At 43.9% G+C, this 24,858-nt stretch overlaps 3 protein-coding genes across 7 annotated transcripts; all 3 read left to right on the forward strand.

The window, feature by feature from the left end:
- Positions 1 to 10,723, forward strand: pank1a (pantothenate kinase 1a). 3 transcript variants are annotated; one of them, XM_084710301.1, is made up of 7 exons: positions 1 to 589; positions 4,113 to 4,465; positions 4,837 to 5,090; positions 5,857 to 6,033; positions 6,164 to 6,287; positions 7,369 to 7,494; positions 7,697 to 10,723. In XM_084710301.1, exons 1-7 carry the CDS (start codon positions 343 to 345, stop codon positions 7,754 to 7,756), a joined length of 1,341 nt encoding a protein of 446 aa, XP_084566427.1. In that variant the 5' UTR covers positions 1 to 342; the 3' UTR covers positions 7,757 to 10,723. The 3 variants fall into 3 exon arrangements, with proteins under 3 accessions (XP_084566427.1, XP_084566429.1, XP_084566430.1); XM_084710303.1 differs by lacking the exon at positions 1 to 589 and adding an exon at positions 1,128 to 1,350; XM_084710304.1 differs by lacking the exon at positions 1 to 589 and adding an exon at positions 3,866 to 4,003.
- Positions 10,724 to 10,874: 151 nt separating this feature from the next.
- Positions 10,875 to 16,899, forward strand: slc16a12a (solute carrier family 16 member 12a). The gene is made up of 7 exons (XM_084710190.1): positions 10,875 to 11,166; positions 12,399 to 12,737; positions 13,706 to 13,809; positions 14,268 to 14,411; positions 14,894 to 15,878; positions 16,001 to 16,260; positions 16,481 to 16,899. The coding sequence occupies exons 2-7, from the start codon at positions 12,589 to 12,591 to the stop codon at positions 16,714 to 16,716; spliced, it is 1,878 nt and encodes a 625-aa protein (XP_084566316.1). The 5' UTR covers positions 10,875 to 11,166; positions 12,399 to 12,588; the 3' UTR covers positions 16,717 to 16,899.
- A 543-nt stretch (positions 16,900 to 17,442) lies between these two features.
- nphp1 (nephronophthisis 1) lies at positions 17,443 to 23,458 on the forward strand. 3 transcript variants are annotated; one of them, XM_084710192.1, is made up of 20 exons: positions 17,443 to 17,612; positions 18,028 to 18,092; positions 18,218 to 18,278; positions 18,442 to 18,578; positions 19,175 to 19,379; positions 19,497 to 19,598; positions 19,704 to 19,783; positions 19,966 to 20,014; positions 20,121 to 20,205; positions 20,484 to 20,578; positions 20,684 to 20,812; positions 21,020 to 21,094; positions 21,312 to 21,422; positions 21,590 to 21,672; positions 21,814 to 21,890; positions 22,139 to 22,238; positions 22,322 to 22,434; positions 22,611 to 22,684; positions 22,937 to 22,981; positions 23,100 to 23,458. In XM_084710192.1, exons 1-20 carry the CDS (start codon positions 17,547 to 17,549, stop codon positions 23,349 to 23,351), a joined length of 2,004 nt encoding a protein of 667 aa, XP_084566318.1. In that variant the 5' UTR covers positions 17,443 to 17,546; the 3' UTR covers positions 23,352 to 23,458. The 3 variants fall into 3 exon arrangements, with proteins under 3 accessions (XP_084566318.1, XP_084566319.1, XP_084566320.1); XM_084710193.1 differs by having other exon boundaries at positions 19,969 to 20,014; XM_084710194.1 differs by having other exon boundaries at positions 17,447 to 17,612; positions 19,175 to 19,355.
- The last annotated feature ends 1,400 nt before the right edge of the window (positions 23,459 to 24,858 follow it).

Below are 24,858 nucleotides of genomic sequence, written 5' to 3' on the forward strand. Positions count from 1 at the left end.
CGAGTTTAGGAACCGTGACGTAGCCGTCACACCGGCTGGTTGACTGACTTCAAAGCTTTGGCTGTGTAGCTAGTGCTGTGAGAATGACCGACAGTGACCTCAACCAAACCGTGTTTTGACTGGTAGGACAGCACATTTTCGCCTTTTGATTAGCACTTTTGTAGAAAATATTTCGTTTTTGCCAAGAGGTATCCTTGTAGTCTAGCCAAAGAGTAAAATTAAACATTAATTTCGCTGAGTGTAGTGGTTGCTCTTTGGGCGCACGAGTGACCTCATTGCCTCGCTTTGGTTGCACGTCAAGCGCGGCGCTGTATGGTTATTAGCAGCTAGCTAGCAAAAACAATGGATAAAGCCAAATCTATGATAGACAAAAAAGGACATTGTTATACCAATGGACTGCAACGGGACCTTCATGCTCAGGTTAGCAACGGCATCTGCAATGCATACAGTTCTAGCGTGAACTGTAGTGGTGACAGCAGCAATATCGTTTCTGAAAATCTTCATCCCGACGATGACCAACTGAATGGGTCCCCTGCAAAGAGATGCAGGTTACGACGTCGAGTCGAGTCCCTGAAGAGGAATAGACCACGTAAGTGTCAAGTAGGTAGGGGATTATGAATGAGTAGCTTTAATACTGAGTAATATGTGACTCTGTGTTTATACATTGACATGATCAGCCTTGTGGAATGGCAAATTATTTGAGCTAAACATACCGTACCGACTGCAAAAAAATCGCTGCAAGCTTGCATGCATGGCCGTGTTTCAGTGTAGCTAGTCATTGCTCGATCCGAAATGAAGCCTATATGTTTGACGAATGTACAGTTCTGAAGACATAGTACACTGAATAGCCTATACCTAAACCTTAAGTACACAGAAGTATGCTCGTGTAAAGTCTTTTTGGTTTATGGCTCTTTGGCAATGGTATTGTTGTGACTGAAGAGAAACACGCGACGATAAGGACCTTTTGTTGTCATTAAACATGCGATTGCACAGACGCGCTTATGATTGGTTATTTCTTGGTCAATAGAGGGCTTGGCGTATTTCGGCCAATAATCTGTCTCTCTCCGTTTCAGCAAGGTTGAGAGGCCGCCTTCGTTTTTTGCTGTACTTGTACCTCCTCGCATGCTGCTGTTGAGATCCAAACAGACAGCTGTGATTGGAATGTATCAGTAACGCTTCCGTTAACGTTCCTGCGCATTGGCAGAATCAATTGTGGAAACAGCGGATTGCAGCACCGAGTTTAATCTACTTTGGGTGGTTTTTGTCCAGAATCTGCAAACATTTCATATTAATTAATTTGCTTACACCAGCAACTTGTTATTATGAAGCTGAAAGATATTAAGAAACCGGGTAAGTGTGTTGCTGCTTCAACTCAATATATAACCAGATGGGTAAATGCAACTGAAATGGAGTTTTAGGTTAGCATTTGGAAAGAATATGACCATACGGGTGATGTTTCCTGAAACGTCTCCACAGTGTTCTGTAATTTAGTGAGTTTTTAGATGTATAGTGAATACGTAGTGTCTCTGCTGCACATTCTGCATCCTATTGTCTGCTAGTCAGAATTCCTAAACGCCATCTCCAGTAATGTTAAAGAAAGTGAGGAAGAAAGGGAGAGCTGGAGAGAGGTTCGTGCAGTCCATGTGAATAAAACAAATTAAGATACAGTGTTAAATATAAGCCAAGGGTCAAACATTGCCATTTGCAATCTTTTAACTACTTTATATCTCCACTTATCTTTGGTACAAAGACAATGCACCGATAAACTGTTAACGTTGCTTCATACATGTGACCTGGTATCGGTATCACCTAGCAATATCCACAGCTGTTATGAAATTGAAGGTTGAGGCCAGGACCTGGTCCTCCCCTAGTGTAGCTGTGGAGCAGTATTGGTCAACTCTTCTGTCATGGGTAGAGATGTATCCCTGTTGTGTGGTATCAGTGGCGGCCTTGCTCAATATGGAGCATAGTGTCAGTCAGTCACAATAACTATTCTGATTGATCTAAGATGAAGACATTTAATACGAATATCCCCCAGTAAATCTCAGACAAGAATACCGTTACATGGACAGAGTCCGTCAAATGACAGTAAGATTTGATGGTGGCACAAAAGCAGTTCAGGAGTTCAGACATGCCAGGTGGTAATATTCTGTAATGAAAACAGGGGTCATTGTCTAGTGACCACTCTGTGTATCCGTCATAAAGACAGAGTTTATCTGTCTATAGGTCAGGTCAAGGTTCTGGCAGTACCACACCTGGTTCACAGATTATTAACAGAATCGTTAACCCAGGTTTCAGTAAGGTTTAAGGCCAGGCAGGGTGAGTCGGTAATCATTTAAATTAAGCTGAGAGGGAAATGGCAACATCATGCCGTTACCCCACTAAACTTCTACACTGAAATTAGTCCTTGGACAAACATTTTGTACCATTTGTTCCATTTGTTGAGACTTTTAGTAGATTCTGTCATGGATATGTTGGTGTTGTTAGTGTTATGTTTTGTCTGATACGTTGCAGAGTATGCTGTACCGTGTGTCATTTCAGGTAGCTTGTTCTTACATCGATTTTCCCCTTCAGTATCTGAGAAATGTTCTGGCTCCCACCCTTTGTTTGTCTCCTCTCTTATTGTTTGACCCTGCTCTCGGTTCATCTGTCCCCCTGAGAAGATTCCCCTTGACCACCTAACTCACTCCCCCAGTGGTAGCATTGTGTCATGGCAGATGCTGTCACAGACCTTTCACCTACATGTGACTCTAAGTCAGCCTAGACATTACTTGGGGGTGCTGACTGGAACATTTATATGTATTTACCAGTTGGTTAAAAATCGAATGGATACAGACAAACAGACAGACAGACTGTGTAACAGCCCACTAGATTAAAGTTCAGTTGAGGTGCAGTGGGTAAAGAATGTTTGGTTTCCCCAGAGTTGCTGCCCCCTGATCATATTCTTACCAAAGGGTTAGTAGGAGGAGCAGGTCACTACTTAGTGCGTGGGCTTTTTAGGGCTCATACCTAGCAGGCAATGATGGCTATTGATCTAACAGTGTTGTGGAATAGATAGTTCTGTTGTATTAGGTGTAGGCTGGAGCAGTTTGCTCTGTGTACTTTGCAGCCCATGCACTTTATCCAGCCAACAAGTGAGATGTAATGTAAAACAAATATTGAGTAAATGGTCTGTAATGGCCTTGTCAAACAGAAGTGTTGGACCCATTTGGAATGTTACATAAACCCAGTTTCACAAAGACCAAGCATTAGGACTTTGATTTGTAGATTTTGGGATGTAGGCCTAGATGGTATTCTATATTTTTTAATACAGTATTGGTTTGAAGTCTTGGAGAGTCTTTCTGTGGAGAAATAATAACACCATGTCAGCAATTCATAATCAGATGGTGGACTTTGCCAGTTTTAAGGCTACCATTTCACAGCATCCAGTTATGAAAGAGCTTACCACTGATTGCACTGTTAGGAAATTGCTTTACAAAGACTCAGTGCAAAGGAAAACAAAGAAAGTCCACTTTGGTTCGTCCAAGACTGAGATGAACATGCCTGCTCCCACACTCATACGATCAAAGCCGCAGCTTCCCATCTGTTTTGCACCAGTTTGTCAAGCATGTAAGACAAAAATACTAAAATACAATAAAACAGAATCTGTACAGTATCATCACACATTGTGTTTCCAAAATAATCTCCATGATTCGTCTGTGTTGCAAGTCTAGTCTGCTCACTGAAGAAGACTGACGTGTATTTTAATGGGGCCAAAGGAGGGAAATAAGAAAAAATCATAGAAGCATGTTTCCATAACAACCATGATTCTCAACTGTTGCCGTGGTTATTGCCTGCAGTGGTAACTAGGTCTACTTTGTCTTCTCTGCTTGACCCTGCACTCTCCAGCCAGAGACTCAGATACACGTTAACTTACTGTACATGGACTGCACACCATTTTTTATATAGCTATTTGTTGTATCAGCGGTTTCAAGATCAGAGGCATCAAGAAAGAATCCAACAAGTAAATCCAGCTAAAAAGGAAAACATAGGCCTGTGTGTGTGTGTGTGTGTGTGTGTTAAAAACTCCCAATATGATGTAAAATCTCAATCCGATCTTTGTGTGTCCCCAGCCTTCCCCTGGTTCGGCATGGACATCGGGGGCACCCTGGTGAAGCTGGTCTACTTTGAGCCCAAGGACATCACGGCGGAGGAGGAGCAGGAGGAGGTGGAGAACCTCAAGAGCATCCGCCGCTACCTCCTGTCCAACGTGGCCTACGGCAAGACGGGCGTGCGCGACGTGCACCTGGAGCTCCGCAACCTGACCATGTGCGGCCGCACCGGGAACCTGCACTTCATCCGCTTCCCCACGCAGGCCATGCACCGCTTCATCCAGATGGGCCGCGACAAGAACTTCTCCAGCTTGCACACCACGCTCTGCGCCACCGGGGGAGGGGCCTACAAGTTTGAGAATGACTTCATGGCGGTGAGCGTGCGGAGGAGGAAAGAGGCTATGGAGGGAGAGAGAGAAAGAGAGTGGAGGGGGATGGGGTGAAAGGGGATAGGTTGCTTGGGTGGGATGGTGTCTGCTAAAAGTGGGGGGGGTGTTGGGGTGAAGTGCAATAAGACAGAGGATTAGAGGGATTTAAGAATTTGATTCCACCAACTCCTCGGTTGTCGTGTTTTGATGTACTATCGCCTCACTATCCACCCCTCTCTCTCTCTCTATCTTTATCTCTCTCACCCTCTTACTCCACTCTTTTTATCATCCCATGCTACTGTACCTCTATTTGCCCCCTTGTTTTTCTCTCTTTACTATCATTTTCAGACTGAACCTGTCTTCCCTGTTTCTTCCAGATGGCTGACCTGGAGCTGCTGAAACTGGATGAGCTGGACTGTCTGATCCACGGCTTGCTCTTTGTGGACCAGGTGGGCTTCAACGGCCACCCCGAGTGCTACTTCTTTGAGAACCCGTCGGACACGCAGAGCTGCGTGAAGCGCCCCTGCAGCTTGGAAGACCCCTTCCCCATGTTGCTGGTCAACATCGGCTCCGGGGTCAGCATCCTGGCCGTCCACTCCCAGGACCAGTACAAACGGGTCACCGGCACCAGGTACAGCAGGGGGTGGGAAGTTAGGATGAGCACCCAGGTATACAGTATAACCACGTATTCCAGTTAGTAACTCACGATGAATCTCCACCCTTCCTACAAACAGTGTGCTATGTATGTGCAGCTTAACAAACTGTCCTGTCGGAAGGGCTGTCCAGTAGTTCCTGTACTGGAGATGATCATGTTCCTCCAAAGTCTTATAAGGAAACAGTTTGTTATTACTTACCATAACACAGATAACCAAGCCAGCCAGTGACGACCTCCAGTCACCCAGCCTTGCATCATATCTGAATGATGACACATCTCTGTGGATTTGAGGTGAATGGACAGTCACTGGGAGGACTGGCTGAGTTCTGTGTCAGTGACATACAGAATGTTACCACATGTTCTTCTTGTCCCTTCAGTGGGTGAGGAGGGCAGCACATGGGAGACGCTATAAATATGCAGGGTTCAACCTTGAGCTCCTCAGAATAGAAAACACGATGGTGGCTGGCAGAGTATTTGTTGGGGTTCACAGAATTCCAGGCTCAGCTTTGGGGTTACCTTGTAACTCTGAAGAGGAAAACACAACTTCTTGTCTAATTCGAACTGGTCTTGACCATGTCTTAATCTTATTTTATTTAAAGTTTTTATTTTTTATCTTTTACTTTTTCTTTTATTGAGTTTAACTAATAGTGGCCTTATACTGACAGTCATAGTGACCTCACGCTGACCGTGAAGTGGACCTGTATGTCACTGACCTTCCTCCCACCCCCCTTCCCCCCACTAGTTTGGGAGGTGGTACGTTCCTGGGCCTGTGCTGCTTGCTGACTGGCTGTGAGACGTTTGAGGAGGCATTGGAGATGGCCAGTAAAGGGGACTCTACCAATGTTGACAAGCTGGTGAAGGACATCTACGGAGGAGACTATGAACGCTTTGGTCTGCAGGGCTCGGCAGTCGCCTCCAGGTCAGCTCCACGCACGCACACACAAACACACACACAAACACACACACAAACACACACACGTATACTCCTACACTTTTTCAACACCATGTTTGCTGACATGCATGACGTCTGTTTTCATGCCGACCCCCAGCTTTGGACAGATGATGTGTAAGGATAAGAGGGACAGCATCAGTAAGGAGGACCTGGCCAGAGCCATGTTGGTCTCCATCACCAACAACATTGGCTCCATTGCGCGCATGTGTGCTGTGAACGAGGTAAACAACCATTAACACCCCCCCCCCCATCCTTTCCTAACGCAACCCAGCTGAGTAAGCCAGTTAGCAGTGACAGTACTGGTAGTGTTTGAGTTTCAGGCTGTGGGAGGAAAGGAAAAAAGAAACATGATGTACTGTGCTGCAACGTGTGTTGCAACGTGTGGGCGGGGCACCTTTCAGGTTCGACAGGTTGTGCAGAGAGGCGTGGAGTTTCTCTGTGGGCTTTCAGCTTCTTTACATTGTTGCCTTGTAGCATGGTGATCAAGCAGCATTGTACAGGGCTATCAAAGAGTACAGAGCAACATCACCACCTTCTGGACAGGACTCCGTTACACAAGCACAACTCACCTGGAATAAAACAACTGTTGTCGGGCATCGCCTGAATGAGCAAAATGTGTATTAGTCTGGAACCTTTCTGTTTTATTTTCAATTTCCAAGTGGCGTTATCAATTGGTGCAGACTGAAATGCCTCTGGACGCAATTGAACAGAATTGGATAGATACAACCAAATAGAGCAAAGAAACGTCATATTGGTTTGAATGCTTCAACTGCACTCCTTTGTACAGTCATTGGATCAAACCTCCGCCTTATTAGATAAACGGTTGTGATGGGCCTGTCATTTGGGAAATGTAATCTGTTTGAATGGGAAGGTGGCAGACCAATCTGCCAGAGCAAATAAACATGAGCTCTCAGATTCGTCTGGTCCCCAGGCTAACACAAATCACCTAGGATATTTATATGGTTCAATCGAGATGCTATGAAATCTACCTTGTTCTTTGAAAAACAGGCCCCTGTCTGAATTTGATAAACAGTCCAAATGGTCTTTCTCAGTTTCCTCAGACTTTAATTTAATTCTGTTGCACTGATTGCTGTTGGGCTGCTCTTTGTCTTCAAAAGTTTTTCTATTCTCTGTTACTAAAGGAATTCCTGTCTTTTGTGTCCCGTACATTGACTCAAATAGCTACATTGACTTAAATACCATATTTCTTATGTATTTTTTCCATATTTATAAAATAGCAGCGCAGACCCTGGTGAGTTTTGGTATGTGATCACTTACTGTTGCAACCCTTTTTACTTGTAGAAAATTGAACGGGTAGTTTTCGTGGGAAACTTCCTACGGATCAACACGGTGTCTACCAAGCTTCTAGCGTACGCCATGGACTTCTGGTCAAAGGGACAGCTCAAGGCCCTGTTCCTTGAACATGAGGTACAAGAACCCCCCTCGGGTCTAAGCGCTGCTGCGCTGCGTTCTGGTTGCAAGCCGGATTGAGAACCCACGCGGCTCTGTAAACATGGCTGTGTTCTTTCAGTGGGGAATGGGAACTGTTGAAATGAAGTTATGGCATATTGACTTAAGATGTATGCATGAGATGTAGCCTTCATCTTCACATTTCTGTGTTTCTCTGCAGGGGTACTTTGGGGCAGTTGGGGCATTGATGGAGCTGCTAAAAACATCAGAGGAGTCCTGAGGTGGAAGATGTCATCAACATCATCCACACACCGTGCTGCTGGAAGGTTCTTTCTAAGACCGCAACAGGAAACGAAAAAGAAAACGGATACTGGAAAAAGCCATTTAATAATTTAACAACTTGTAAATAACCATCTCCCTAAATCCCTAAAAATAGAGATATTTTATTATTGTGACTAATTTAAAGGTGTTGTATAATCCCTGGTTGGTTTATGTGTCCAGGGACATGTTATAGAGATGTGCATGTTAAAATATTTGGTACTCTGCGTAAATGGCTACTGTAAGAAGTCTAGCGATACTTTATAGTGCACTGAAGCCAAAACTGGTTAGGTTTCTATCAGTCTTTCTTTCCAGTCTAGTTAGAAAAATGGAAAAGTATTCATTCTCCTCCTGCTGTTTCTTCATCTCCCTCTGAATCTCCCTACAAAACATGGCCTTCGCATTTCATCCTCTACCCTTGAACAACACACTCTTGATGGGTAAAAGTTAGGGGTTTGCTTCAGTCGCATCAAATGCAGAGACCAACAGGCTGGGTTGATGAGGCTAGTCTCGTATCAGCAGGACCTCTCACTCGTTGACAGGATGCAGCTGTTCCCTTTTTACAGGTGTTCCTGCCATCGCCATTGGTACTTGAGACTTTCAGGGTGTGGTGGGGGCTGGGTACACTGGTGTTTTCCAAGGCACTGCACCGCCACGAAGCTGAACTCTTAACTCTGAGCGCCTACCTTACCCATCTGCCTTCTCTGTCTCTAAGAGAGCGTGCCCTTCCCACTATGTCTTGTCCAGACCCCCTGCCCTGCCCAAACAACCCAGGGGGTATGTTCAGATGTGAAACCATTCAAAACAATGTGAATTTCATCATCATGCTCTAATAAGATAGATAAAATGCTGACATGACTGGAAACATTTTGGTGTATGATTTTAACGTTCTGCCTGCAGTCTTTCTCCCTTTGGAATTGTAGCGGGACTTTTACTGTAGATCTGTTGTCTTCCAGATTGATATTGGAAATCATCACTTTCATTGATATCAAGTTATTTTAAATGAATGTGCTTGAAAGACTTTAACACTATACCAAGTGTGCATTCATTACCTATTACTATAGGTAACAGGAATGCCAATTACAACTGACCAGCCAAGTGTTCATTTAATGCATGTACAATGATGCAACCACCAGTACAGCACAGAATGATTTGTGATTTCTGTGTGATCTAATGTTGCATTTTGGCAACCCCCTCTGAAACAGAATGTCATCAGAATGTCAACCCTGTGTTAGGCTGTTCCAGAAGGTTCTGATCCTTGTGATTTATATGTCTGTGTGTTCTGACTTCATCTCTTCTGCCTTCCTTCTCTTCTTATTGGTCTCAGTGACCTCACGCAGTCAGGTGCCACTTTGCCACTATTGGCTACTCTGTGCCACCCTACATTCATCTCAACCCTGATTGGTTGCCTTTGTGTTACTCTACATGTCAGTGCCCTACACTTTCCTATGTTTTGTTGTTGTGGGTTATTGTTTTTTAACTCATTGAGCATTTATGTTTTGTTGCTTTCCTGTTTTTCCACATGCTTTTCTATGTTTCTGCCCACTTCGATCATAAGGAATAGTTGATTGAGAATTCTTCTCTGGTACTCTTTTTTGTGAACTCTGCTTGCAGGAAGTATATACCTGTAGCCATGTTTAATGCTGGGGGACAAATCCTTATTCTGAAATGGGAGGTTAAATGTTTTTATTTTATTTTTTTGTTATTTAGGTTAAGCTTTCAGTTTTCTGTGATAGCTAATAATGTTAGTGTATCTTGTCCCCAGTCCCCATATGCACTTATAAATCGGAATAGCTGGATCTCTCTGCTGCTCCTAACTCCAGTTAACTGGTCTAACCTTTCTGTCTGAGGAAGGGAATGACACATGATTTATGTTTGACCCCCTACAGCAGATGACTGGAGATTAGATTTTTTGTTTTTAAAGTGAAGACTACTTGTTTCAGTCTAAAGTGTATTAACTGAATTATTGTAACCAATGAGGCCATCTCAGGGCTCTTTAAGATGACAGATTGTGGTGTCCCTGTGCTGGATGTGGTTGGATAGTATGGTCCCAGTTTATAGTATGTAGCCCAGTGTATGTAGGTAACATATTTCAAGCTTTCTCTCCTTTCCAGACCACATACATACATACATACATACATACATACATACATACATACATACATACATACATACATACATACATACATACATACGCCTATTTGACACTCCAGAAGACCACCTTTTTAAATCTAGTATTAATGTTGGTGCATGAAATCTAAAAGCTCTAATCCTTGTTGACGGCTGAGGCCTTATTCTGAGTGTACAAAATGTATTCATCAAATTAACATGTGTCTAGTCCAATTCTAAAGACCATAGATTTAGAGTGAAGAAGTAAAAGGATCCCTCCCACCCTCAACATTAAACAGTATTCCTGATCAGACAGGGCCTGGATGACATGGATGAAAACTAGTTACACAGTAGCTTCTCTATTGATTTCCATGTTAAGAGCAAAACTGTGCACAATAACCAATAACAAGCAAGCATTGCTGGGTTACATTTTTAAATGTGCAGCATTATGCAAACAGGTTTGTCTCTTAAGAATCCTGTTTTTAAGATATAATTATGTTTCCAGCTGCTTTTTTGAGTGAACATTACTAACTGGGTTGTTATATTTAGCAGATGGACAAGGTCAGGTCTGTATAACAGTTAATGTGATTGTAGAAAGCTGTAAATATTATATTCACCAGCAATCTGTAAAAAATCTGTCAGACCTGCTATTGGTGGGGTATTATTGCTGTTAAATTTGTCTTGAAAAGAAAATGAAACAGAGTAAAGGATAATTTGCTGCTGCTGAGTGCAATGTGCTTATGTGAAGAGATTTCGTTTTTTTTTTTTTTTTTTAAACAAATACAACTGTACAAAGGGAATAAACAAATCTACAAGAGTGTTTTGCTACTCCTGTTTTTTTTTTTACTTATCAGGGGACACAATGTTTTTGACAGCGTCGCTTTCTATTGGTTAGAAGAGTTGTGGGAGGGAGAGATAATCTCTGTCAGGTACACAGGTCATTGGCGGTTTATTATACATTGGAAAATGTTGACACTTAGTAGCCCAAATTACCATTCATTTGCACAGTGAGAGCACGAAGGGGGCGGGCCGTACATTGTTTAGATTATGCGTTTTCTGCAAGTGAAGAGGGGTTTCCAATTCCCCCCACTCCCAGTTCTCCCGTTCCCCTCGGGCCTGAGCGCTCGGAATGAGCGCATGCTGTGTATACAAAGTTAAAAACCTTCAACTGAATCCAACACATCGGTTGATCGTGTTTTTATTTTTTGAACATTTGGCATCCTGAAAAATGCGTCCAGAATACCGCTACCCGATAGGAATAAAGTAAGTATAGAAATCAATAAACTAATGTTAAAATTTATTTGTATACTTTTGTGAACTTTTTGGCGTCGTTTCGGTATTATTCTTGGTTGATGTTTTCGGACATTAACGTGATTCGACTGGTTGAGGGGATATGGATAAAGGCTCAATTTGGTCCAGTGGTGCTGCATGTAGGCCTAGAATTAAAAGAATAATCACAACTTTAAAGATGCGGTCTTTGAGCATAGCTTGAAGTTGGTAGAGTATTAGACTTCTTTGTTATTTTCTTTTCTATTTTTCTTTTTTCGTCAGGGTTTTTGATTATTTTACAACGGAAAACGTACGCTAAACGAACTACTTATTGACAGTTAATTATAGAGAATAGAACGTCCACATACACGCACATTACCGCAATATCCACATTCATAAGGGCTGCTTTACTGTAGCCTCCATGTTGAGATTTAGGATTTGATGCTGTGGATATTGAAGCTGTTTGAATCATTGATGTTTCTTATCTTTGGAAAAAGCAACTTGTCCCTGACAACATTGAATATGCTTTTAAGAACAGAACTAAAACGCTGGTTTGAAGTGCACATACAATCTTGCGTGGCTGGGGAGAGGGATTGGAGATTTCTATTCAGCATGTTGATGCTGTTTTTTTTTTTACCATCTTTGCATACATGCTATTTCGGAAAGGGGAAACGTGACTTAGTAAACAACAGGGAGTTTTTCAACTACAAGGTTGAACGAGTCTTAGCAGATGATTGGCTGTTCCCTAGTGATCTGGAAGAGAGCTCTTTGACTGGAGAATCTAGGCTTTGTTTGGCGTTGCACGTTGTGTGTCACTGCAAGGTTCTGCCACAACAAGTAGCCTTTTCTTCCCAAAGCTATCATCTCAGATGGCCTGATGGGTCAGCCTTTTGTTTTGACCAAGCACCCGCAAGTCATTGTTCCTTTTGACAAACAGAGATGCTGATTAAGTTCTATCCAGAGAAGTTATACTGTAGATGTGTTGAGTTATTTACCTATTTCTTCCATACGCTGTTTCAATTGATGTGTGCCTACCGTAAGTTGCTTTACGCCAGTGGGCAGACCACACAGTAGCAAAAATGTGTTATTTGGTAATACTAATGTAACACTGTCTCCCCTCCACTGGCCCCTACAAGCAGAAGCAGGAAACAGAATTGATGGAGACATTGACATCAACAACATGTATGATCATTCAGTGACTCTGTGATCTGTTTTTGTATTTACAGTGTCACGTAGTGAGCAGCTTCCCCTACCTGCTGTGCCAGAGAAGGTGGGGGGACAGAGAGGAAGGACCAGGAAGAGAAATAGAAAGAGAGAAACCCTGGCTTGTTGCAGAGCAACCGTGCATTCAGAACTTCCTGTGAGGAGACGTCGGCAGAGGGCAGGTGTTGCAGAAGCAGTGCCGACAGAGGGGGCATGGCGGGCACAGGGGGGAAAATACAGATGCAGCAGCGGGGTAAGATAGCTAGCGAGGTGGCTGAGGCGACTCCTCCTGATGGGGGTTGGGGGTGGATGATTGTAGCTGGTTGCTTCCTCACCACCATCTGCACCCGTGCTGTCACTAGGTGAGTGTGTGGGAGTAGTGTGCCTGTGGGAGTGGTGTGTGTGTGTGAATGCAGTTCCACAATGTTCCATCTATAGAAGTGATTCAATGTGTTTTTGTGAACTGGACAAGGCCTTAACAGGAAGGGGATGAGTGACTGGATGAGATTGTGTACATTTGGTCAGCTCAGGTTACCAAGGCATGCTTGAGGATTAAGTCAACCATCCAGACACACCACAGTTAAACAAGTTATGTCGCCTATTTTGTTTTTCATCTTTTAAATACCACTTGCCATGCCTATTTCATGAGGGTGTTACATATAGTTTCATATAAAACAAAATATGATACTGGCTAGTGCATGAGGCACCAAGATGCTCCAGTTCACTGTTCACCCAAGCAAAGCAAAACCATCCAAACCAAATGAACACATTAATTTCCTCATTGTCTTCAGTAGCACAGCGCTGTCAAGTATGGTATAAACTTAACAAAACTAGAGCAGTAGGATTCCATCCATCCGGGCCTGGCTTCACTCAGTGTTCTCTGGGTAGGTTGGGAAGATTTTTCCCAAACTCAGCATTTTACTTTTCCTCTCTGTATTATATTGCTAAACACTGAGTATTAAAATTCCTCTCTCCACTTGGGCTTTGGTCACACGCCATAAGCCGTCATGGTGTTAAATGGAACCCTATGAAAGCCTTCAGTTATGTAATGGCTAGACGCTTGGCCAGCATGAGTCATTGTGCCAGTTCAGGTTATTGGGAACAGCCGAGCTGGACTACAGAGTCCAAGATTTCTCTTTCTCTGGTACTGATGTTACTGACTAGCCAATAAAGAGTCCCTACTGTCCAAACAGCTCGTCCGGTATACCGAATACAGTCTTCAACTCATATTTATGTCTCAGATTATTTGTACAGTGTAGTAAACCAAGCAAGGCTAGAGAGGGGCTGTTTAGTCTAAAACTGGTCTCCTTTGTCCTCCCTCTGTGTGTAGATGTGTGTCCATCTTCTTTGTAGAGTTCCAGCTTCACTTTGGGAAGGATTACTCTGGCACAGCCTGGACCCACTCTCTGGTGGACTGCACTACCATGCTCTGTGGTAAGCATGCTTCACATGCCCCTCAAAACAAGAAAAGTGAATAGTAATTTAGACAGTTTTGATATCCTATACTAAAGTTTGAATTTGAATACACCAACAAAGTTCTCATCAAGTCTAGAAAAAAATTATAGAAATGTAAACAGATGGCTCAACAGCTGCAGCTTCATTGAGTCTGACCTTTGACCCCCCTTATCACAAAAACAAGATATTGGTTCAACTGATGTATATTTGTTAGATGAAAGTGCATGTTCAGTAACAACGATTGTGCAACTCTGTCGATTGCATATTAGCACTTGAGAGTTAGTACAGAACCCAAAAACAAAACTCAACACAAGATGTGATTGATAAGATACATGTAACTTCAGGTGACAGGTGTCTGAACTCTATGTCCTGTAATAAGCTGCCACTAGTTGGTTAAATAAATGTGGATGTATGTGTGCGCGTTTATGTGTGTGCAGCACCACTGGGTAGCTTCATTGGGAACCGTCTGTCCTGCAGAGTGACTGTGGTCCTAGGGGGCCTGCTCTCCTCAGCTGGCCTGATCCTTAGCTCTTTTGCCAATAGCCTGGAGTACCTCTACCTCACCCTGGGAGTCCTCACAGGTAAGCCTTTTAGAACAGGCCTCAAGCAGGTCACCCCTACCTCACCCTGGGTCCTCACAGGTAAGCCTTTTAGAACAGGCCTCAAGCAGGTCACTGCTACCTCACCCTGGGAGTTCTCACTTGAAGACCCTTACCCCTAACACAGGCAATCAGCAGATAATCTAACATTCATTCTGAAGGGCCTTCACCCTTACATAAGAGTAGTACTTAAATTGAGTACAACTGAGTAGTTTGCTGGTTTACATCTTTACATTTAGTCATTTAGCAGATGCTCTTATCCAGAGCAACTTACAGTAAGTACAGTCACATTCCCCAGAGGCAAGTGCCTTGCCCAAGGACACAACGTCATTTGTCACAGCCGGGAATCGAACTGGCAATCTTCTGATTAGTAGCTTAATTCTCTAACTGCTTAGCCATCTGACATCTTGCATAATTGTTTGTCTTTTTTTATCTTTTTGTCTTTTGCTCTCCGTCTCTCCCAGGTCTGGGGTTTGCCCTCAGCTACACTCCAGCGGTGGCCATGGTAGGCTCATACTTCAATGAGAGGAAGGCCCTTGCCTACGGCATAGCCATGTCAGGAAGCGGCATTGGTACCTTTATCCTGGCACCCGCTGTCCAGCTGCTAATTGAGTACTACTCATGGAGAGGTGCTCTGCTCATCCTGGGGGGGTTTGTCTCCAACCTGTGTGTTTGTGGGGCGCTGATGAGGCCCCTGGAGCCTTCAGCAGGGGTCTGGAGAACACAACAGCCTAGAGAACTAGAGAATGGGTACAAAGTGACACCAGTGGTGGACAGCAAGCTGCCTGAGGAACAGCTAGCTGAGAGGAAAATAGCTGGGCATGCAAAACATTGTAATAGAGACACGATGCTTGAAAACGGTAAACTGGTTCAGATGAAGCTAACTGAGACGTTGCTAGCCAACCCCAAACTAGCAGAGGCTAGGTTGGCAGATGTGAAGCTTGTGGAGGACTTGGTTGTGAGCAGTTCGATTACTGAGAAAATACTAGCAGAGATCAAGCTGACTGACTCTAATAAAGTCAATGGAAAATTGGAGGACATGAAATTAGTAGAGAGCTTGGTCATGGACACCAAGCTAACAGATGCCATGCTGGCAGACGTCCAACTACTGGATTGGACTATTCTTGTGGACACCAAACTGCAAACAGACATGAAGCTTGTGGATGCTAAGCTAGTAAACCCACCTAGGCTGCTTGTCGGGCCAAGCATAGGAGACTGCCTCTGTATAAAGTCCATGGAGGAGTTTGGCTTCCTGTTGATTTCTGACTTCCTGCTTCTCTCTGTATCCTTCCTATTCCTGGCATATGGGTGCAGTGTTCCTTTCGTTTACCTTGTGCCCTATGCCATTAGTGTTGGTGTTGACCACCAGCAAGCCGCATTCCTCATGTCTATTTTGGGGATCGTTGGCATCGTGGGAAACATCACGTTCGGCTGGCTCACAGACAGGAAGTAAATCTTTTGTGGACAGGAAACCTACAAACGCTTGACATGTTTAAGTAACTGTTTCTATCATTTACCTTTGATGAATCTCTTCCCATTTTCTAATCACCTTCTTCCTTCCTCTTGTGAAGGTGTTTGAAGAAGTACCGTACAGTGAGTTACATGGTGGCGGTGGGTATGGAGGGCCTGTGCTGTCTCTTCCTACCTCTGCTTCATTCCTTCGCCCTCTTAGTGCCTTTCTCTATGCTCTATGGTTACTTTGATGGGGCTTACGTGGCCCTCATCCCCGTGGTAACCTCTGACGTGGTAGGGTCAACCTACCTAACCTCTGCCCTGGGAGTGGTCTATTTCCTCCATGCCATCCCCTACTTGATTAGCCCACCAATAGGAGGTGAGTGTTGGGCTTTGGTCTATCATGTGATCTGTTTGTCATTATGTTCATCATGTTCTTTATAACACCTTTGCTTCATACTCTTCTTCTTTTCAGCATAGTGAGTTTAGTAACACGTAATTAAGACACCAAAGTGTGTTTAGCTGTCGGTTGTTGATGTGACACAACTAGACATCCTCACTGCTTCACCCCCACCACTCCTCTCTTGTCTTCATCCCAGGCTGGCTGGTTGATACAACAGGAGACTACACTGCAGCGTTCTTCCTGAGTGGTTTCTCTCTCATGTCGAGTCCTCTTATCCTTGGAACCGTTATGCTGATTCGTCGATGCTGGAAGACCCAGTCCTACTCCACTAGTGATGTAGACTCCCAGTTTGCTTACTTGAAGAACAGCCAAATGGAGCTATACAAAGTCAAATGTGATGACCCAAAGTTGCCATTGGCTGTATTTCCTTGAGAATGTAGAATTTTTTTGGGGGGGGAAAAATATCATTTAAATATATTTTAAATGAATGTAAAATACCAAAGTGCAAAAGTACCAACAGTATTAAGTTTTAGTTGGTTTTAACAAAGTCAACATCTGAAAAATGTATTCATTATAATTCAAGACAACTGTTTATTTTTTATTTTTCAATATAAAAGTTGGGTGGGAGGGGGGGGGGGGGGGACCAATCTCGAACACCAGCATTGTATTTAGTTACAACACCTGTAAGGAAAGATACTTGCAGCTAGCTACATTCAGACGTTTAATTTACCACCAAAGTTTTCAGTAACAAGATTTTTACAGATAACTTTTTTTTACCAAGTAGGCCTACATGTACTGGAATTAGATAATTAAGTTTTGTGAAATTAGAGTCTAGATTACATTAACTGTGTATATTTCAAAAAGGAGACTTACTGAACTATGAAGTGTACAAAAATAACTTCAGGGACTCAAAGAACATGAATGAATTCTATTCAAATAGCCTTTTGACCAATGACTGTGGATGGTTTTAGATTTGAGTTAATATTACATTACGAGTATGAAGAATGTTTAGACCTCACTTCTTTAGTCTAATGTTTAATTGTTGTTTTTTTATGTTGTTTTGTTGAAAAGCCTCTGTTATTGGTACGTAAAAAAATAAATTGAGACTTGTGTATTTTCTGTGCACTAAAGAAATCCTTTATTCTGAAAAATGGAGGAAGGGGTGCTTAGCGACCAGAAAGGCGTCAGTTTCCATAGTGGACTGAATTAAGTTGGTTCAGCAAGCTAGCTCTTGCTAGCTACAAAATAAATAGCCAGCAGAAATGGCTGCAAAAAGAAAAGGACCTTTGCAAACTGTGCAAAGAGAGGCGGACGAAATCAAAAGACAGGTTTGTAGCTAGCTAACTAGGCTAATATATAAAAATTGCTGTGTGTCAAGTGGTTACTGTAGCGTTAGTTAATGTATGTTCGCTTAATAGGCTAGCACTACAGTACTGTACTACTGTAGAGCTAGCTTATTAGGAAGATGAGATGGTTCAGCTTTTGATATTGACTAGCCAGCATGCTTGCTTATGATTGTGTAAACCTTCGTTTAAGTAGTACTAGGCCTACGATATGCCATGAAGAATCTCAGTTAAAAAAAAACAACCACATGTTCATGAAGCGACTATTGAAGCCACCCGCTAGTTTGATGAGGCTTTGTAAGTCACGTAAGATTGAGTTTCAAGTAGATTGCCCTGTTCATGACGTTTCCATGATTTTGCCGTGTCAAGTCAAGGTGGCTTCTTTTTTGCTGTTCTCAAGGTTGACAGTCTGGTGAAGGATGTGCGGCAGGGGAATGGACAAGAGAGTACGCAGGCATCTCAGAGGTACCTACTACCTACTAACTCAACCCAAATGTCTTCTACCGCAACAAAGTAATACGTATCCACTCATCAATGCATGGTAATTGTACGGAACTGTTTAACTCAAACTAATATACCACACCATGCAGGTGCAAACAGTTACAAAGTACCTTGGAGGAGACAATGAAGACACTAAATAAGTTAACTAAAGTGAGTGTTACACAACCTTGGGATCTCTTTGATTATTCAGTGAAGCTTCTCTCCCACAAACTATTTGCAGTTGGCATATTTAAAACCATATGCGTTTTCTGTCATGTGTTGGCTCTTGCATTCTTTGCGTTTATGCATCTGGTGTCTGCCCTCCTCTTTCCAGGCTGATGAGCCAGCTCCGGTCGGGAACTATGACCAGAGGAAACAGGAGGAGGAGAGGCGTATGCTGGGCTTAGCGGAGCAGCTGAAGGCCCTATCCCTGGAAGTCTCTCCAGCTCTGAGACTAGGCCTACAAGCAAGGTGAGAGGCAGAGGTTTCCAACAGAGGATGGGTTCAGGCCTCACAAGTATTTTCAGAATCCGAATCAGAAGGGATTTTATTCGCCATGAATGTTTGCACAAACAAGGAATTTACTTTGGCAGGGAGGTGCATACATTAAACATATAGGAATACTGAAACTTAAATATGTGGACTAACTATACAAAAGGAGCAAAGTCTAGCTAATACTAAGGGGGGTCTAGCTAATACTAAGGGGAATAATATAAAATATAAGTAGTCATAATTTACAATTTAACCTAAAAAAACAGATAGTGCAAGAGAACGATACAATAGTACAAATTGCAATGTGCAGGGTGTCATTGTGCAGCTTGTGATTAAAAGTCAGTGACAGTCCTTGGCCTTGTTTAAGTGGCTTGTTAAAGTTTTGATGCATGAGACTGCCAGAGAACAACAAGTTTAAGGTTTTTCTGTATGATTTATAGGGATACTGAGAGGTTTGACCCCAAGTTCTTGTCTCCTTGTGTCTACGGTTGCCGGAGAAGCATTACCAACTCAAACTTGTGTTCCATTGTAGTTTTTTCACTTTTGTATCTCACGTGTAAACATTTGGCCTCCAGTGTGGCTGGTCCTTCCAAAGCCGATGATGACGATAGCGAGGAAGAGGAGGAGAGTGAGGAAGATGATGATGAGGAGGAGGATGATGATGAGTCTGAGGAAGACATTCCAGAGCCAGGAGGTGATACCTACATCTCCATTAGTGCTTTGAAGGGGCAGCAGGAAGGAGACCTTACCATTACAGTGAGCTTCTTGATCAAAGAAAATGTATTTCACGCAGTAGTGTCAGGCCTTTTTTTCTGGACAATATTTCCTTTGCAGTGTAAACGTATTGATCTGTGTCTGAGAAACCAGCTCTAAAAGGTTTGCGTTCTGTGGATTCAGGAGGGAGAAATCCTAAAGGTCCTAAAGAAGAATGAGAATGGATGGTGGTTAGCTCAAAACTCCCAGTCCAAACAAGGACTGGTTCCCAAGACCTACTTACAGGTACAGTACAGAATTATAAAAAGTGCAAAGGTAAGAACCATCCCAACCAATGCATGATTTATGACTTTTAGTTTTCTTTTATAACAAACACATATAACTTTGCAGAAGTACTCTGATGTGGATGATGAGGATGACGAAGAGGACTCAGAGGATGAAGAGCTTAGTGAAGCCAAAGGAAATCTGAGGTGTGGTCTCCTTTTTGACCCCTAGGGGTCAGTGTTCACAAAGCTATTGTTCCTTCACTGTACTTTTTACTTCTAGTGAAATCAGCTTGTCAAACGGTTTTGGTCTTTCTAAACCAAGAAACACATGGTTAGATATTGTTGAATATTTCTGCCACTGTCACTAATACTTTCTTGTCCAACAGCAGTGATCCCCAATCTAACTGGACCACAGTGAGAAAGGCCATCACTCAGGTAAATACTCTACCCTCCCATAGCGGAACTCCCTGTGAACTGTCAGTTGATAGTTGTCTATTTTAAAAGCCCATCTGTTCTAACTGTGTGGCTGTGTGATCCACAGATGGACACTACTGATGTGCTGTCAGCCATGGGGGCTATCCCTGCAGGGTTCCGACCATCCACTCTCTCTAAACTACTAGATGAAAGTGAGTGGATGTTGCTGACGGGGGAAGCTTGTGTCACGGTGCAGATCATTGCGTCCCTCTTCACCAAATAGCCACATCCAGTTATGAAGCTACCTACAGACACACACACACACACACACACACTTACTGTACGCTCATTTTACATCAAAAGGGAGACTACAAAGCTAAAATATTTTATTCCATGTTCTTCATCAGTGTCTTCCATGGAACTGATATTGTGCAATTGAATTGTAATAAGGCTACATCTGGCATTTGTGTCTGCTCTTTATTTCACACAGGTATTGCATACAGAGCAGGCCACTACATCCAACCTGAGCTCAGCCAATCCAAACTGTCTTTTAAAGACCTCTTCCTGGATCCGGACACAGGAAAGGTCAGCTATGAGAGATGGGTTTGACACGTTAAATAAGTTATGCATATAATATCCAGCTTTATAATGACATGATATTTAATTGTACTTGACTTTGCGATACCGTAGGTGCGTGCCAGGGAGGTGAGGGCATCCGTGAGCGTGACCTTGTGGAGCTGCAAGATGATCCCAACCCCAGGGGTCGGCGTTAACGTCTTGAGTCGCCATGTACGCTTCTGCGTCTTCAGTGGAGTCCAGGTCAGGACCACGCCCGGGTCAAAGGACCTTGGAAGAATGTCTGGAACCCTGAGCTTATAGTCGAGAGGCTAGCCAGCCTGCTGTCTGTGTGTTGGTGTGTCTGGCTCAAGAGAGGAGTGTAACTGTGTGTGTGTGTATAGCTGGCTCTGTTGTCCCCTCCTCAGGCTGACCTCTGTGTGTGTGTGTGTGTGTCCGTCCCTCCGGCAGGTGCTGAGTAACATCCACACTGTCAGGGCAACGTACAACTCCAAACACCCCAAGACCTGGACCTTCTCCCCAAAGGTAGCACCAAACTCAAACACTCAGACTGTCTCACACACACACACACACACACACACTTGCATGTATACACCTCTCCACCCTACTGTGTATACTTCTATATACACTCATATTGGTATGCACCTACAAATACTTATACACCTACAAATACTTCCATGCTTATAGACATGGGGATGTCTTCCGCGGAAGTAGGTCAGTCATCTCCTGTTTGCTCTGCAAGATGACAGGGCCTCTGGCCAGCCTCCTGGATGGGGAATGTTTCCTGCGCTGCAACTCTGACTCTGCTGAGCTGGGCATCCTGTTTGAGCTGGGGGTCACCTTCATACGCAACGTGAGCAACCCCAGCAGTTATGAGGGGCTAAGCTGTCTACCTGCAGTATTAACGTTTCATGATTTAGCAGACTCGTTTTCTTCCCCAAAGCCATATAAATGACAGTGCAGCATCGTCTCAGCGACAGCATGTTTGACCTGGGGGATTCCTGGTGGTTGTCTGTCTAGTCTACAGGGGAGAGAGGAAACCTGAGCTGTGGCTGGGCCTTCTTAAAGCTGTTTGATGCCAACGGAGCCCTTATTCCCCCCAGGTAATACACCCCCCATGAGGGATCCACCTGTAGGCCCCTACCCCTGTTTCCCTCCTCCACCCCTAGGTGCACCACTGACCCAGGGCCCTGTATGTGTTTCTGGGTGTGTGTTTCTCTGTGTGTGTGTGTGTGTGTGTGCAGGACCTATGAGCTGACAGTAAACGGAGGGACCCCTTATGAGAGGGATGTAGCAGTGGATCCATCTGTAGCACTGGAAGGTAAACGACACGCAGCCCTTCACACCCTCTTTGCCAGGTTCTTAACCAAGTTGGGTTTAGCCCAGTGGTTAGACCACTTGACTGCTTTTTACGAGGATGCAAGTTCAACACCCACCCACCCACTGCATGTTGCCTTGGATAGAAGCGTCTCCTAAATGAATATGTTGTTATTATGAACCACCTCTTCTGGATAAACCATCTGGTCAGGATGTTGAATTCTAACCCTCTGATCTCCCCACCTCCTCCAGCCAGGGGAAGTCTACTCCAGCAGATGCTGCAGGCTAGGAAACATCCCAAACTCACTGTCAAATTAAAGTCGCCAAAGGGTCGCACCAGGGCCCAACTGAGGTCAGTGTGTGTGTGATGTTGTTGTTGTGGTGGTCTAGTACCAGCAGTAGGACTGACCCCTGTGTGTCTGCGGTCTCTGTCAGTGTTCTTCCTGACACCCTGGTGGGGTGTCTGAGCGGGGTACACCTGCTGGCCCTGCACAGACAACTGCTAGCTGAAACTCTGTTGATGGACCGGGCTAGTATGCAGAACGCAGGTATTACACACACACACACACACACACACTCACACCCCGGGTATTGTCATTCCTGGTGTGTGTTCCAGATTCTTTTGTGTTTCTTAGAAAGTTAGGCTGCGAAGGCGTGTTTGATGGAAGGAATGTTAATTGTGTGCAGTTCTCATTGTCTCTCTCTGTCCCACACGCAACCGCAGATGTGATCTGCAGTCCGCTGCTGGCTTCCTTCTCTGAGGTCGTCGACCAGCCCGACCTGCTGGATGCACTCAGGGTGAGTCTGTTCCTGCGATGTCGACACACGTCTTAAGAAAAAACAACAAGCTCATGATTCCAGGCCAAACTGTGATACTTCCTTCACCGTGTTTGCTCTGAGTTCAGACAAATACCTGCAGCTCTTAGGAATCAAACTGGACCCGTCATTATAACTGATCGTTTGTCTTGCATGGATCATTTAAAATGTATTGTCAGTATGTTGTTAGTGTTCCCCTCCTGACAGCTCACCATCTTGTGTTTGTATGTCTAGACCTCGTGGCTGGACGCTGAGCGTGACATGACCAGAGCCGACAAGGTGACAGCATTCTATGAAATGAACCCCGGATTCAACTCTGCATTCAAATATGCTTTGTGCTTGAGCATATTGTAAGGCTAGTAATATACTTAAGGTTGCATTTGTGTGTGTGTTCCAGAGAGACCTGCAGAAGTTGAAGAGGACGTTTGTGAAGGTGTACATGGACACGGTGCACCATCTCCTCTACTCAGCTGGACTGCCTGACCCTCACTGGGGTGACCACCAGGTGGAGGACCAGCGGGCGCGCGTCATCTACGCCTGCCTGCATCTCCACCAAGGATCCAACCAGTCCCCCTCCAAAGGCCTCTCAGGTCCCCAGCCCTTCGACATTGCTGAGCTGAGCTACGACCTCTTACATATGGCCCGCTAGCGCCATGATTATACCCCGTACAAATATTTATTGTAGATTGTCTTTCACTGCTTAATTTTTTACCCTTTTCGCAAAAAAAGCACCATATTAAATAATCGGTTGATCGATATCTGTCTTTTTTTTCATACATACGCTCAGAGAAAAGAATCAACCGTAATTTTTGGGCTATATGACGCGCCTTTTGACGCGTTTTTCTACCCTGCGACTTATATAACGGTGTGCCTTATAGTCTGAAAATTACGATATACACTTCATGTAGGCGTCAAAATAGTCGTGATTAGGAAATGCTCTCTTGGGACCTTGTTCAGCAGATGTGAAAGGACTGAACTTTTGTCATAGCCATAGCAAAACACTTTGAGGGCTGGGCGTGTGTGTGTGTGTGTGTGTGTGTGTGTGCGCGGGAGAAAACATTCCTGGATAAAAACATCAGCATCAGAGCCCTGCCTTTAAAACGTAACCAATGATTGCACCATTAAAGAAAACTTTCCATAACCCTGTCATGGGGTTTGGCAACATTTTACATGTTAATTTCACTGTGTGAAGTTGAAGGTACTTCTGCATTTCATGTATGTGTAGGCCAATGTTTTGCTGCACTTATGAGTTCAGTATCTCCTCCCAAAAGTTCAACAAGAACAAAAAAAAGCCACAGAGTGCTTTTCGATCTTTGTGTTGGATCGGGTTCACTGGGTAGCGAGGCAGTGCAAGGGTTAATGATTACTAGGCTGGTTTGACAGCTATACTTAGATGGGTATAAAAGGTTCAGAACAGGAGAAGAAAGAAGGCTGGTCCTTCTTTCTGGAGGCAGGAGTGGCATTTCTGAGTATTTGTTCACTTCATGAGGTGTGCGATCGTCACTGAGATTTACAAACAACTAGGTGTACCACCTATCATTTCATCTCCAACCTGATATCACCCCAACCCTAATCTCAGATGGCAAAACATCCAGATAGATTCCTAACCTGGAAATGCCAAAACACGGCTACAGTGTCTTTCTTATTAATGGGACGCAGAGGATACGCTATTCACAGTCCTAACGCACACAGACACATCATTTACCGTCCTGTTCCGCCACATTCCTGTGTTTCCATGGGGACAACCACAGTCATTTGATCCTTTTTTGTCTGTAAGGGGGAGGACATTGACAACCCCCAACATGCTTGAAGGATTCTCCCATCGCAGGGGGTATATGTACTATAATACTGTACTACACAATACTATGGCTGGAGTAACTTACAAGGAGTTTTCAATGCCTCAAGGAAATGTGATTGGAGGCATTTCCAGCTGTAATGATTCAAGTTCACCTCAAGAGATGGAGTCTGGTCCAACAGGGGCTCTTTGACCAGTTATCTTCATATCACACGATCAACACTGAAGCCTATCACTGTTTGTCACTGAAATGTTTAACAGGAATGTTTACACACTCGTCACATATTTATTTTCATAGATACTGTGGAACAAAGACACAATGCTGGTTTGAATCACCAGACGATCTGAGACTCATGACCTT

The sequence above is a fragment of the Hypomesus nipponensis genome, chromosome 11, assembly GCF_054491055.1.
Source record: "Hypomesus nipponensis isolate SF chromosome 11, ASM5449105v1, whole genome shotgun sequence".
NCBI classification, from domain to species: domain Eukaryota; kingdom Metazoa; phylum Chordata; class Actinopteri; order Osmeriformes; family Osmeridae; genus Hypomesus; species Hypomesus nipponensis.